The sequence below is a fragment of the Lissotriton helveticus genome, chromosome 7 (assembly GCF_964261635.1).
Source record: "Lissotriton helveticus chromosome 7, aLisHel1.1, whole genome shotgun sequence".
NCBI classification, from domain to species: domain Eukaryota; kingdom Metazoa; phylum Chordata; class Amphibia; order Caudata; family Salamandridae; genus Lissotriton; species Lissotriton helveticus.
Window position 1 is genome coordinate 149,454,307 of NC_136068.1, and position 15,734 is coordinate 149,470,040.

Here is a 15,734-nt window from a genome sequence, read left to right on the forward strand (position 1 = left end):
TCCACTCTAGCTGGCCGAAAAACTGTCCATTTCAGGAGGCCAACGCCTCCTGCGAAGCAATAACGACCTCCCTACAAAAGAAAAAGAACCCTAAACCAAACCTTCTCTGGATGCACCCCCATGATCTGGAACAACATTCCCCATTCAATCAAAACTAATCCCTCTCTTAAAGTTTTCAAACGGGGGGTTCAAAAAAATACTGGTCCAACAGTTTCTGCTAGTACCTTCCCCAGTAGCTTACTCTCTGGATAAATCCAAACAAAAAAATTGGGGACCACACCTTTATGAAGCTTCACTCAACAACTGAGCGAATATAGATACATGTAATACCCTATACTAGATCTAGGTACTAGATGAGGAAACGCCACTGTCTGATCAAAGGACCCCTAATATGAAATTGGTACAAACCGAAGCCCTAATGAATTCAGAACCCCACTAGAACCAGTGATGGCTTCCTAACAGCAGAATGGCACACACACTGAGACCTCGGGGTCCCACAATAAACAACCTGGTTGATTCACACCCAAAAGCACCCAGGCACGCAGGCCCGGTTCTAGCGGGTGGGCCGGGTGGGCCAGGCCCACCCAAACATGAGCCTGGCCCACCCAAGCAGGAGCCTTGGCCCTCGCAGTGAGGGCTTCAAGGCAGGCGCGCACCGGCATTGACCTCAAAGGGTGTCTGTGTGTGTGTGGTGCGCCCGGGCCGAGACAGCTTCCCGGGGCGCGCACACACACAGACAGTTTTAGAGATTATCGCAGCAGCACCCGAGTACTTCACAGTTCTTTAGAAGACCATTCAGATATGAACGAGGCTTTATTTAATTTTTCACCCCTTCATCTCCACATGGCGAAAGGCGACAAATCCTTTCTTTGACAATGGTCACCTTTGCCTCCTGTTCTGCTGCGTGGATATTGTTTATTCCTATTCAACTTTCCTGACCCCTGCAGCTGCTTCTCACATCAGGATGTGACACAAAGTTTGACTAATGGAGTAGTAGGTAAGAGAATGTGTAACTATTTCTTTTTCTTTTAAAAATCTGCACAGGCCCAGCAGGACACATACTTCATGTGCTTCATTTAAACAGTTTTTATCATTATCATGGCCGATGCAGGACAACAATTAGACAATACAAAATGCCCAGATAACGCTGGTGATTAATGATCCTGCTGGATAGCAATCAGTTATGAACTGTATTTTATGTGGATAGCTCAGTGGGTTACAGCATTTGTCACAGAGATCCTTGTGCTACTTGCAGTTCAGAAGTTACAATCCTAACATAGGACAGTGACCAATGAACTGTCATCAAAGAGCTGCGTTCAAACATGAACGGTAGAGTTAGAGCTTTGCTTTTTTTGTTTTGTGATCTAGTTAGAACTTCCTCAGTCTTTCATTATTCTAATGTTGCTAAAATGAGTATGTCTGGGCAGATATACATTTTTATCAGTAAAGCTGACCCCCGTGGAATACTTTTTAAATCCCAAGGTTGTGTTTCCCCATACCAAACCCTTTAAAAATATAATACCCACCAGTATGGATGATGTGATTCCTACACCTTGTAATCCTCATTGGCTATTGTGACACTCCCTGTAGACTGATTTACATACTTGTATGATTCATTGTCTCTGTATAATGTGTGTGTGGTATAAAGTACTGACACACCCTACACTGATATGAGTAGCGCTATACAACAAATGAAATGCATAAGAGAGAGGGGCTAGGTAAAGATGAGGGGCACTGGTGGAGGGTGGCAGTGAGGGAATCCGAGGAGGAGGTAGTGGGAGGGGCTATGGAGCGATGAGGGGCACTGATGGAGGGAGGCAGTGTGGGAAACCGAGGAAGAGGTCATGAGGGGGAGGGGCTATGGGGAGATGAGGGGCACTGGTGGAGGGTGTTAGTGAGGGCGTCTGAGGAGGGGGTCATGAGGGGGCTACAGAGAGATGAGGGGCACTGGTGGAGGGTGGTAGTGAGGGCGTCTGAGGAGGGGGTCATGAGGGGGGGCTACAGAGAGATATGGGGCACTGGTGGAGGGTGGTAGTGAGGGAATCTGAAGAAGAGGTCATGGGGTGGAGGGGGAGCTAGGGAGAGATGAGGGCACTGGTAGAGGGTGGTAGTGAGGGAGTCGGAGGAGGTCATGAGGGGGAGGGCTATGGGGAGATGAGGGTTACTGTTGGAGGGTGACAGTGAAGGAATCTGAGGAAGAGGTCAATAGGGGGGCCATAGAGGGATGAAGAACACTGTTGGAAGGTGGTAGTAAAGGTATTTACGGAGAAAGAGGATATTGGTGCGGCGCCAAAAAAGACTTTCGCATCAGCGCTGTAGCCGGCCCTGTCATGGCCTTTCTGTTTTTGTTTATTTAATTAGCAGTCGGGTCATAAGGGCTTCTGTGGAACAATCTTTAGAGTGCGTGCTAATTATATTTACTGCTATATTCAATGTTTTAAGTTTGAAGGTGATTTTACTAATGTTTCTAACGGGAAAAATAAAAGTGGATCCCGATGGTGCCTGATATGAGGTTGGGGCCCAAGGTCAGCTGTGAGATAAGGTGCATTGGAGAGGAGTGGGTATAATCAAGCCTGTAAGGGAGTGCGTTGCAGAGTCCGGGGTAAGGTGGAGGTAGGTATGAAGAGGGATTCTCCCTGAAGGCTCGCACAGAGAAAGCCCATGAAGTGTCACTTGCCTGATACTCCCACCTCAGAAACCTCCTCTTCCCCTCAATTGAACATTACATGGAAAAAACACTTTTGAGAGTGAAAATATTTAGAAATAGATTTGGAAAAGAGTGCGTTTTACTGGGCCTTGTAAGACTAAGAAGCGATAAAGGAGGGCCCTGAAGCAGGTCTGACTACACATATATCCGACAAATCGAGCCCGCAGTGGCCCACCCAAATGCACCCTTGGCCCACCCAAATTAAAATTCCTGGAGCCGGGCCTGTAGGCACGAAGTGGAACAGATTACACTTCAACGCATCCACCCATCTATACTGTAAAAAATAGATTTTTGCAGTTCTCAAAAACGTTGTGGCCTCTGGTCCTCAAGAAATAAGAAAAATTATGTTCGTTTTAGAATTAATACGCAACACTGACCGTGCGCCCCAGGCACACCAATTTATATATTTTGACGATCATATATTTTCCTCTATCTGACTAACAAAATAATTGTTGTATAACCTCTATTGTACTCGTAAAGCGCTCCGACACCCCTTGCTGGATAACAGCCCGTGCTATATTAAAAACCCTCAAATAAATAAAAGCATGCATTGTACCGTCATCAAGGATCAAAGTTCTTATGGGTTATATCTCCGAAGTACCTCGAAAACGTGAGAGGTCTGCATTATTGGAATATTGAGAATTAACTATGGATGGATTACTATTGGTTATATAATATATACCAATGACGCAAGAGGGCTATGACGCAGTTCTAAAATAGAGTGAATAAAAAGACTAGCATACAGCGGCGCGCGCTCATTCATCAATAGGACAAAGGGCAGGGAGGGGCGCGCAGGCCCCTGGCTTCTTGGCGAGCAGGCCCTGGCTTCTTGGCGAGCAGGCTCGGCTCATTAGAAGCCGAGGCCCTTGTGACGGAAGCCGGCGCGGCTTCCTTCAGAGAGCAGCAGATTGACTTTGCTTCCTGGTCTCCATGGTGATAAATAACAGGCACGCGCCCGTCCCCTCCTGTCAGGCGAGGCTCTCTGTCAGAGAGAGGCGAATGGCAAACACGGAAACCACCGCAGCAAATGGCCTTATAAATCACTCGGTGACGCGAGGCTGCGCCAGGCACGGACGCGGGTCCATTGTTTTAAGAAACAGCGCACTTATTATGCAATATTTTGGGCCCATTGTTCTCTGCTGCTGCACACTCGACATGAGCCCCGGTGCACCAAACAATGGCGGTGCTGTGTGCGTGTGCGCGCGCGTACCCATGGTGACAGGCGTTGACTGCGCACGTTGGGCGCATCTTTTTTTTTTTTTTTTTTGCTCTGCAGTGTGCTGGCTTCTGTCATAAGATCTATGCTTTCAAAGAAACGTGTGAACAATTACCTATATGCATTGGATAGGGTAGGAGTGTACAGGAAGACGGAGTATGTGGGGTACTAGGAGCCAGGAGTGAGTGGTCGGACAGGACAAAGCAACATGCAAGGAGCAAGGAACCGGAAGTGGTGCGAGCAGGGTGCAGTAGCATGCAGAATTCAAGGAATTGGAGTGGAGGGGCCAGGATAGGATACATTAATTTCAAGGGTGCAGAGACCCGAGAGCGGAGCGGGCAGGGCGCAGTAACATGCAGGGTGCAATAATCTAGGTGTAGGGAGGGTAGTATATAGTAACATGCAGGGTGTGAGGATCCAAGGGTGGAGCAGGCAGGATGCAGTAGCATACGGGGTGCTAGGATACATGGGTGGAGCAGACGGTATACAGTAACATGCAGGGTGCAAGGATTCAGGGGTGGAACAGACAGGATATAGTAACATGCAGGGAGTGAGAAACAAAGAGCAGCCCAAAAACCTGCCCGTACAAATTAAGAATCAGGTCTATCAGTATTAACTATAAGAATTTACATTGGTGCTTCCAAAAAGAACTTCTAAAACTGCAGAGGGTCCAAAACTAGGCAGAATAGACTGTCGCTGGAAAAAAGAGCGATGGAGCAGCTTCTAGTTGAGTCAAGTGAAACATTTAAAGTACTAAGCACCAAATGCAAAGCCTACAAAGGAAAAAGCCCTGACTTGTGCTAGAAACTGGCTATGCAATGCACCATGGTAAAATGTATGCTCTAGAAATGGCAATGCCCTCAGCCAAGTCAATTTCAGACAGAAGAAATATGGAGGCAAAACCATCAGGGTCCAGGACCCCATCTTGGGACGCTGCCCTGGAACAACACTTGGGGTCATGCTCAGAGTCAACAACTTCAAGGAAGCATCCAGCCTTCTCAGCCTACAACAACTTCAAGGAAGCATCCAAACTTCTCAGCCTTCGACAACTTCAAGGAAGCATCCAACCTTCTCAGCCTTCGACAACTTAAAGGAAGCATCCAGCCTTCTCAGCCTTCGACAACTTCAAGGAAGCATCCAACCTTCCCAGCCTTCGACAACTTCAAGGAAGCATTCAACCTTATCAGCCTTCGACAACTTCAAGGAAGCATTTAACCTTCTCAGCGTTCGACAACTAAAAGGAAGCATTCAACCTTTGACAACTTCAAGGAAGCATTCCACATGCCACCAAAAATCACGGTGACGCCCCTCTACTAAAAAGTGACCAGCCTCAGCAGTCCTGCACCGGATTCCACAACCCACTAATCCTCCCAAAGTTAATCAAAAATACATTTTCTGGACATTCAGGCTAAACTGGTCCCTCTCGTACATGTGTAATTGAACATTGTGATATGGCAGTACGGTGACATGATGGTGCGTAACAAAACTATGTAATGAATAGAAGGAGTAGAGGATTTCAAGACAAAGTAACACAGAGAGTGCAAGGGACAAGCAACAGAGCTTGCAGGATACAGTGTAAGGTGGTGTCCAAAAATGTGAAAGAAACAGGAAGTGAGGCGGGAAGGGGACAGTGCCGGGTGGGATAGGCATATCACGAGTGGAGTAGGTGGGATACAGCAAGACGTACCGTGAGAAGCCGCAAAAATAGAGCATGCAGATATAGTGACATGTCGGTAAAATGTGCAGGGCGGACAGGAGACATATATGCAGTGAAAGGTATCTGGAGTGGAGCAGGACGGCTACGGCGACATGTAGGGTGGCGGATATCACATGGTGAGTAGGCAGAACACCCCCAACTCCATAGACCTATTACTACGAGCAGCTGGCTAATGGTTAGCAGTAAAACACCAGACAAAATACATCAAGTCAGTGGAAAAGTTAGGAACTACTCGTTCAAGTTGTGACTGTTAAGCCTGAGACCGCTTGAAGGCATAGAACACCAACAGGATGAAACAAGTGTCGGCTTCTAACTAGCACTTGCAAAACTTTGTAGTTGTGGAAAGAACAGAATAAAAAAACTGAGACAAGAACAGTAAAGTGCCCATCTATGAAAACCACACAATTGTAAATCGTTACATTTTATAACATTTACTGTAACAACTTAGAAATAAATATTCATAAAAGTATTCCTGTGAGCTCTTAATCGTCCATCAGTCTACTGAGGCATGTGGGGGTGAGTGGTACTGAGATAAAGGGAGACAGAGGTGAGGTTCAAGCGATTAACAGTTCAGAGAGAGGTGGTTCGGAGACCGCAGGAGTCTTATGCCAAGACCACCCTTGTCTGCCCAATCTAGGGCCTACCTGCCAGTTCACAAGGGACACGCGATAGACCCCAGTGAGATCCTAAGACTATTCTTACTCAACAGCGGTCAGTTAGGGGAGGGCCTTTATCCACAAACTGAGCCCCTGCAGAGCAAAGTTAAGCCAATGTTACGTTTTCATTCTCTGCATCCAGGTCAATGTCAGTGTCCCTCAGCTACTGACAGGATGCCCAAAACATCAACTAACACGCCCACCCCACACCTCACCATGCACAGTACACAAGATTTTTGATCCTCTAGGTTTAACTGCTATTGTAACTAAAAATATGCACAAGAAGATGTTAGCAAGACAGGAAACATGAAAGAGAACCACGCCTGGCCTGGCCTGGCTGGCGGAAGATTCCTACGTCCAGTGTATGTAGCTGGGGTAATGGGAAGCGTGGCAGCAACAGCTTATTTAGACAAGGGTGAATTCCGCCTACTTGAGCTTCTGGACCTCTCGGCTACCTTTGATACAGCCCACCTTGCTCTGATTAAGATCTTATAGGAAAGGATGGGGACGGATGGAGCGCTCCTAAACTGGTTCCCTTTCCTATCTGTCAATCCCAAGTAGTGGGAACAGAGAGCTCTGTCTCTAGCAAAACCAGCCTTAAAGAAGGGGTTCCACAAGACTCGATTCTATCCTCAACTTTGTTGAATCTCTTCTTTGACCCACTTGGAGAGATTCTAAGAAACTCTGGAGTTCTATATCCTCGGTCTGCGGATGATACGCAGATTTGTCTGTCGATTTCATCCCCTACCAACATCCTCCTGCTCTCCATGCCTGTTAGCAGAACCCAAAAAAGGATGGCTGGCCACCATTTAAAACTCAACCAAACAAAAACAGAATTTCTACTAATCTCACAGAAAAAATCCAGCCTTCCTCTACTGAGTAGTTGGAATCCTTTTCTCCCTTAAAATGCAAACCGCCTGCTGTGAAGAACGCCAGATCCCTTGTATTTATCCTTGAAAACCACCTTAACCTTCCAAAGAAAATCTGGGCCATGGCCAAGAGCTCTCGCCACCAACGCAGAAGACAGTTTATTCCAGAGCAGAAGTTTAAGTCGGTAATCCAGGTAGGTGCTCGTCCTTCGTGTACTGTTCTATGGGAATTCACTCCTTTCTGATCTCTCTAAAGCTCATCTGGGAACACTGAGAGCAGCATTTCGTACCCTGCAATTGCTCCCCATGAAAGCAAGAACTCAATTTAAGGCTGTGTGCATCATAAGGTCCTTCTCATCTCTACACCCACCCGTCTGGATGAGCAGCTGAAGGTCTCTGGTGCTTAACGGGGATCGAAACATGTTGAATCCCTTCTTAAGGAGCAACCAACATTCAAGCAAGAAGCTTTATGGAGCAGGCCTTTTCTGGAAGTGAAACAAGGACGTGACACTCCCTCCCACCAGCTCTATGCCCACCCTGCAGTTGTGCCGCCCTTAAAAAAGAACTGAAAATCCCCCTATTTCAGAGGCACTTTGAATAAAGCGATGAACGCATTTTCGCATTCCATTTATTGATATGGCCAGTCTGTTCTTGTTCTTTTATGCTTAACTTTTGTCGTACAACAGCTTGTACCCATAATTGACTCGCTGTTCTCTTGTGAAGCGCTCTAATGACCCTGGCCTAAGTTGGCGCTATAGAAAAACGCAACATAATTTAATTAATTTCAGATGGGCAAAGCCTGGGAGGCAGATATGACTGGGTACCAGTGAGAGCAGCTGGAGATGGAATCTGAGTGGGCCTTGCAACATGTGCTTAGCCTGCACACTGACTGTGCAATCGATGCTCAGCCTGACATTGACTTACAACACCACTGATCCTACTATCAACTTCAGTCTGCAAACTGACCTTGCATATGTCAGCCTGCACACTGACCATCAATCCTCAGCCTGCACACTGACCTTACAACAACACTAATCGTACCATCAATGCTCAACCTCACGCTGACCTTACAGCAACAGTGATTGTACCATTAATGCTCAGTCTGTACAATTATCTTTCAACATGTGTCAGCCTGCACACTGACCGTGCAGTCCATGGTCAGCCTGCACACTGACCGTGCAGTCCATGCCCAGCCTGCACACTGACCGTGCAGTCCATGCTAAACCTGCACACTGACCGTACAATCAATGCTCGGTCTGCACACTAGTTCTGCAACCAGCTGTTGGCCTGTACACTGGTCCTGCCACCAGCTCTTGGCCTGTACACTGGTCCTGCCACCAGCTCTTGGCCTGTACACTGGTCCTGCCACCAGCTGTTGGCCTGTACACTGGTCCTGCCACCAGCTCTTGGCCTGTACACTGGTCCTGCCACCAGCTCTTGGCCTGTACACTGGTCCTGCCACCAGCTCTTGGCCTGTACACTGGTCCTGCCACCAGCGCTTGGCCTGTACACTGGTCCTGCCACCAGCTCTTTGCCTGTACACTGGTACTGCCACCAGCTCTTGGCCTGTACACTGGTACTGCCACCAGCTCTTGGCCTGCACACTGGTCCTGCCACCAGCTCTTGGCCTGTACACTGGTACTGCCACCAGCTCTTGGCCTGTACACTGGTCCTGCCACCAGCTCTTGGCCTGTACACTGGTCCTGCCACCAGCTCTTTGCCTGTACACTGGTACTGCCACCAGCTCTTGGCCTGTACACTGGTACTGCCACCAGCGTTTGGCCTAAACACTGGTACTGCCACCAGCTCTTGGCCTGTACACTGGTCCTGCCACCAGCGCTTGCCTGTACACTGGTAATGCCACCAGCTCTTGCCTGTACACTGGTATTGCCACTAGCTCTTGGTCTGTACACTGGTATTGCCACCAGCTCTCGGTCTGTACACTGGTACTGCCACCAGCTCTTGGCCTGTACACTGGTACTGCCACCAGCTCTTGGCCTGTACACTGGTACTGCCACCAGCTCTTGACCTGTACACTGGTACTGCCACCAGCTCTTGGCCTGTACACTGGTACTGTCACCAGCTGTTGGCCTGTACACTGGTAATGCCACCAGCTCTTGCCTGTACACTGGTATTGCCACCAGCTCTTGGCCTGTACACTGGTACTGCCACCAGCTCTTGGCCTGTACACTGGTACTGCCACCAGCTCTTGGCCTGTACACTGGTCCTGCCACCAGCGCTTGACCTGTACACTGATTCTGCCACTAGCTCTTGGCCTGTACACTGGTACTGCCACCAGCTCTTGGCCTGTACATTGGTACTGCCACCAGCTCTTGGCCTGTACACTGGTACTGCCACCAGCTCTTGGCCTGCACACTGGTCCTGCCACCAGCTCCTGGCCTGCACACTGGTCCTGCCACCAGCGATTTGACCTGTACACTGGTACTGCCACTAGCTCTTGGCCTGTACACTGGTACTGCCACCAGCTCTTGGCCTGTACACTGGTACTGCCACCAGCTCTTGGCCTGTACACTGGTCCTGCCACCAGCGATTTGACCTGTACACTGGTACTGCCACTAGCTCTTGCCCTGTACACTGGTAATGCCACCAGCTCCTGGCCTGCACACTGGTCCTGCCACCAGCGCTTGGCCTGTACACTGGTACTGCCACCAGTGCTTGACCTGTACACTGGTACTGCCACTAGCTCATGGCCTGTACACTGGTACTGCAACCAGCTCTTGGCCTGTTCACTGGTACTGCCACCAGCTCTTAGCCTGTACACTGGTACTGCCACCAGCTCTTGGCCTGCACACTGGTCCTGCCACCAGCTCCCGGTCTGTACACTGGTACTGCCACCAGCTCTTGGCCTGTACACTGGTAATGCCACCAGCTCCTGGCCTGCACACTGGTCCTGCCACCAGCGCTTGACCTGTACACTGGTACTGCCACTAGCTCTTGACCTGTACACTGGTAATGCCACCAGCTCTTGGCCTGTACACTGGTACTGCCACTAGCTCTTGGCCTGTACACTGGTACTGCCACCAGTTCTTGGCCTGCACACTGGTCCTGCCACCAGCTCCTAGCCTGCACACTGGTACTGCAACCAGCTCTTGGCCTGTACACTGGTCCTGCCACCAGCTCCAGGCCTGCACACTAGTCCTGCCACCAGCTCCTGGCCTGTACACTGGTCCTGCCATCAGCTCCTGGCCTGTACACTGGTATTGCCACCAGCGCATGCCTGTACACTGGTACTGCCACCAGCTTTTGACCTGGACACTGGTAATGCCACTAGCGCTTGCCTGTACACTGGTACTGCCACCAGCTCTTGGCCTGTACACTGGTCCTGCCACCAGCTCTTGGCCTGTACACTGGTACTGCCACCAGTTATTGGCCTGTACACTGGTACTGCCACCAGCTCTTGGCCTGTACACTGGTCCTGCCACCAGCATTTGCATGTACACTGGTACTGCCACCAGCTCTTGGCCTGTACACTGGTACTGCCACCAGTTCTTGGCCTGTACACTGGTACTGCCACCAGCTCTTGGCCTGTACACTGGTACTGCCACCAGTTCTTGGCCTGTACACTGGTACTGCCACCAGCTCTTGGCCTGTACACTGGTCCTGCCACCAGCTCCTGGCCTGTACACTGGTACTGCCACCAGTTCTTGGCCTGTACACTGGTACTGCCACCAGCTCTTGGCCTGTACACTGGTCCTGCCACCAGCTCTTGGCCTGTACACTGGTCCTGCCACCAGCTCGGCCTGTACACTGGTCCTGCCACCAGCTCTTGGCCTGTACACTGGTACTGCCACCAGTTCCTGGCCTGTACACTGGTACTGCCACCAGCTCTTGGCCTGTACACTGGTACTGCCACCAGTTCTTGGCCTGTACACTGGTACTGCCACCAGCTCTTGGCCTGTGCACTGGTACTGTCACCAGCTGTTGGCCTGTACACTGGTCCTGCCACCAGCTCTTGGCCTGTACACTGGCACTGCCACCAGCTCTTTGCCTGTACACTGGTCCTGCCACCAGCTCTTTGCCTGTACACTGGTACTGCCACCAGTTCTTGGCCTCTACACTGGTACTGCCACCAGTTCTTGGCCTGTACACTGGCACTGCCACCAGCTCTTTGCCTGTACACTGGTACTGCAAAAGATCCTTTGTGATATAACCACTGAAATATGTGGTGTGTGTCGCACACGCATCCTCCACCCCCGGGCACTTATCCTGGACACCTTTCCTGAAACATGGTCCTACCTACTGGCTCTGAACCTAAATCCGGCATATGAATTGCACACACAAGCTGTGCACATGGACCCTGCATAGTTATGTTGGGCATAAGCACACATATAGGGTATACATACACAGTTAGTCTACACACCAGACGTGCCCAACATTCTGGTTCTAAACACACATCCTGCACTTGGATCGAGCACACCGACCCTGCACACTAATCCTTCACATCAGTCATGTCCAGGACACTGATCCTGCACGCTTTTCCTGCACATCAGTCCAGGACACTGTTCCTGCACACTATGCCTGCACATTAGTCCATGTACAGGACACTGGTCCTGCACAATGTTCCTGCACAATGACCCTGCATGCTTAGCCTGCACACTGATCCGAGCACTGACCCAGCACACTTATCCTACAAAGCTATGCAGGGCACTGATCCCACACACTAATGCCCGCTGATCCCGGAGCCTGACCCTAAATGCTTATCCTGCGCATTGGTACTGGGCCCATTGGTGCATGGCCATGAACCAGCACACCTACTGCGCACAATGATGCATGGCACACTTATCATGTACCCTGATTCCAGGGACTGAACCTGCACACATCCTGATCCCTGATCCCAGAAACTCAACCTGCACACTTTTATCATGCACATTGATTCCAGGGACTGCACCTGCACACGTATGTACACTGATTCTAGAGACTGAGCCTGCACACTTATGTACACTGATTCCAGTGACTGAACCTGCACACTTATCATGTACACTGATTCCAGTGACTGAGCCTGCACACTTATGCACACTGATTCCAGGGACTGAACCTGCACACTTATGTACACTGATTACAGGGACTGAGCCTGCACACGTATCATGTACACTGATTCTAGTGACTGAGCCTGCACACTTACCACGTACACTGATTCCAGGGACTGAACCTGCACACTTGTGTACACTGATTCCAGTGACTGAGCCTGCACACTTATGTACACTGATTCCAGGGACTGAACCTGCACACTTATCATGTACACTGAGTCCAAGGACTGAACCTGCACACTTATGTACACTGATTCTAGTGACTGAGCCTGCACACTTATGTACGCTGATTCCAGGGACTGAACCTGCACACTTATGTACACTGATTCCAGGGACTGAACTGGCACACTTTACCGCACACAATGATCCATGACACACCTACCTGCACACGTTCCACGCACAATGATCCATGACACACCTACCTGCACACTTATCATGTACACTGATTCCAGAGGCTGAACCTGCACACATCCTGATCACTGATTCCAGGGACTGAATCAGCACACTTATGTAACCTGATTCCAGTGACTGAGCCTGCACACTTATGTACACTGATTCCAGGGACTGAACCTGCACACTCATGTACACTGATTCCAGAGGCTGTCCCCAAGTGCTTATACTGCACAGTGATGCCAGGAGCTGATCCTGCATTTTGGTGCACGGCCATGATGCACACTTATTAAGCCGCACAATGATACATGGCACACCTACCTGCACACTTATTTTGCACACTGATTTCAGGGACTGAACCTGCACACTTATCATGTACACCAATTCCAGGGACTGAACCTGCACCCTTAGCCTGATCACTGATTCCGGAGACAATCCCTACGCAATTATAATGCACGTTGATGCCAGGGACTGACCCTGCACATATCTGCAAGGCCATAAACCAGCACGCTTACCCCACACAGTGATTCACAGTATTATCTGCAAACCTGTCATGCACACTGATTCCAGGGAGTGAAGCTGCACCCTCATTCTGACCTCACACGCCTATACTGCATAGTGGTGTCAGTCACTGACAATGCACATTGGTGCAGGGCCCTGAACCAGCACCTTGACGCCTGGGCCTGCACACTTATCTTGCACAGTAATCGCAGGGACCGAACCTGCACACTTATCCAGCCTACGGATGACAGAGACTGAACCTGCACACTTATCATCTACACTGATTCCAGTGACTGAGCCTGCACACTTATCACGTAAACTGATTCCAGGGACTGAACCTGCATACTTATGTTCACTGATTCCAGTGAGTGAGCCTGCACACTTATGTATACTGATTCCAGGGACTAAACCTGCACACTTATCACATACACTGATTTCAGAGACTGAACCTGCACACTTATGTACACTGATTCCAGTGACTGAGCCTGCACACTTATGCACACTGATTCCAGGTATGAGAAACTGCCCACTTATATACACTGATTCCAGGGACTGAACCTTCACACTTATCACATACACTGATTCCAGGGACTGAACCTGCACACTTATGTACACTGATTCCAGTGACTGAGCGTGCACACTTATGTACATTGATTCCAGGTACTGAACCTGCACACTTATGTACACTGATTCCATGGACTGAACTGGTACACTTACCACGCACAATGATCCATGACACACCTACCTGCACATGTACCGCGCACAATGATCCATCACACTGCTACCTCCACACTTATCATGTACACTGATTCCAGGGACTGAAACTGCACAGTTATGTACACTGATTCCAGTGACTGAGCCTGCACACTTATGTACACTGATTCCAGGGACTGAACCTGCACACTTATGTACACTGATTCCAGGGACTGAACCTGCACACTTAGCATGTACACTAATTCCAGAGACTGTCCCCAAGCGCTTATACTGTACATTGATGCCAGGGACTGATCCTGCACATTGGTGCAAGACCATGAAGCACACTTATTAAGCCGCACAATGATACATGGCACACTTACCTGCGCACTTATTTCGCACACTGATTACAGGGACTGAACCTGCACACATATCATGTACACCAATTCCAGTGATTGAAGCTGCACCCTTAGCCTGATCACTGATTCCAAAGACAATCCCTACGCGATTATAATGCACGTTGATGCCAGGGACTGACCCTGCACATTGGTGCAAGGCCACCAACCAGCACGCTTATCCCACACAGTGATTCACAGTATTATCTGCACACCTGTCATGCACACTGATTCCAGGGAGTGTAGCTGCCCCTCATTCTGACCGCACACGCCTATACTGCATAGTGGTGTCAGTCTCTGACAATGCACATTGGTGCAGGGCCCTGAACCAGCACCTTGACGCATGGGCCTGCACACTTATCTTGCACAATGATCGCAGGGACCGAACCTGCACAATTATCCTGCCCACTGATGACAGAGACTGATCATAGACGCCACCCAGCACATTGCTGACGGAGGCTGACTATACATGGGTACAGGGCACCGAACGGCGCGCTTACCCTGCCCAGTGACCCGTGGCACGACGATCTTGCCCCTGAGTCCGTGAACAAACATGCGCACTTCTCCCGCAAAGGTGCCCCGGTGCTGGCCCCACACACTGACCCCCACACCTTGTGCCGCATGCAGGCGAGCCTTACCTGGGCTGTCCCCGGACTCGGTGTCCGGGTGGAGGGCGCTGGGGTCGCTCTGGGACCTGGTCCTCGGTATGAAGTATCCAGAGACCCCCTCCTCTGCTCCGGCCATGGAGAGCCCCAGGATGGGCGGCGGGGAGAAGGGGAGGGGCAACAGGCGGGGGACCCAGGTGCGGGCCGAGAGGGTGTACGCCGCCCACGTCACCGTCCTGTGGGGGTCCGTGGTGGAAGAGGGGGCTCTGGAAGGTCACAGTGCAGGGGGGGCACTACTGGGATGTTTAAATGAGGGGTTACGTGCCAAGGTTGCAGGTCACAGCTGGGCAGGGTGTGGGCAGCTGAGGGCAGCGGTGAGGGTTCGTGGTGAGGGCAGCGGTGAGGGTTCGTGGCGAGGGCAGCGGTGAGGGTTCGTGGCGAGGGCAGCAGTCAGGGTCGTATAATGTTCTATAAGTCAGAGGTGAGGAGAGAGTGAATACACGAGGTGGGTACCAGAGGGCCGACCCATGGGTGAGAGGGGGCAGTTCAGAGAGATAGTAGTGCTGGTTTATTCTTTGCCTCTACGGAAGTGGTGCGGGGGGGGGGGGTCTGGCAGTACTGGGGGCTCAGTGGGGGCCGTAACAGTGGGGGCCGAGAAGAACGGTGGTAGGCGAGAGAGTTGGGAGTGTCACTGCTGGGGGGCCATGTGGTGAGGGCGGGGGCGGTGCTCGCGGTCGGAATGTGAGTCAGGGCTCCCTGGTCAGACCTGGAGGTGTCAGTGTTGGGGGGCTCATTGGTGAGGAGGGGCGGTGCTGGGGGTCAGTGCAGGGACCTCAGTGATAAAGCTGTAGTGTTGGGGTAGTCAGTGCCGGGCACTGGGATGCCCACCCTGTGTGGGCAGTGCTGGGGGGCGCTGATGGCCGTATGTGATGAGACA

The 15,734-nt window shown here is 50.6% G+C and overlaps 1 protein-coding gene across 2 annotated transcripts in view; it reads right to left on the reverse strand.

Annotated features, from left to right (window-relative positions):
* Positions 1 to 15,362, reverse strand: part of PHACTR3 (phosphatase and actin regulator 3) — a 581,252-nt gene extending 565,890 nt beyond the window's left edge. The window contains exon 1 of one of the 2 annotated variants that reach the window (XM_078650448.1): positions 14,831 to 15,362. In XM_078650448.1, the coding sequence (XP_078506574.1) occupies positions 14,831 to 14,936 (106 nt within the window). In that variant the 5' untranslated portion in view covers positions 14,937 to 15,362. The remainder of the gene's footprint in view (positions 1 to 14,830) is intronic. The other variant, XM_078650449.1, reaches the window with a different exon arrangement.
* Positions 15,363 to 15,734: the final 372 nt, after the last annotated feature.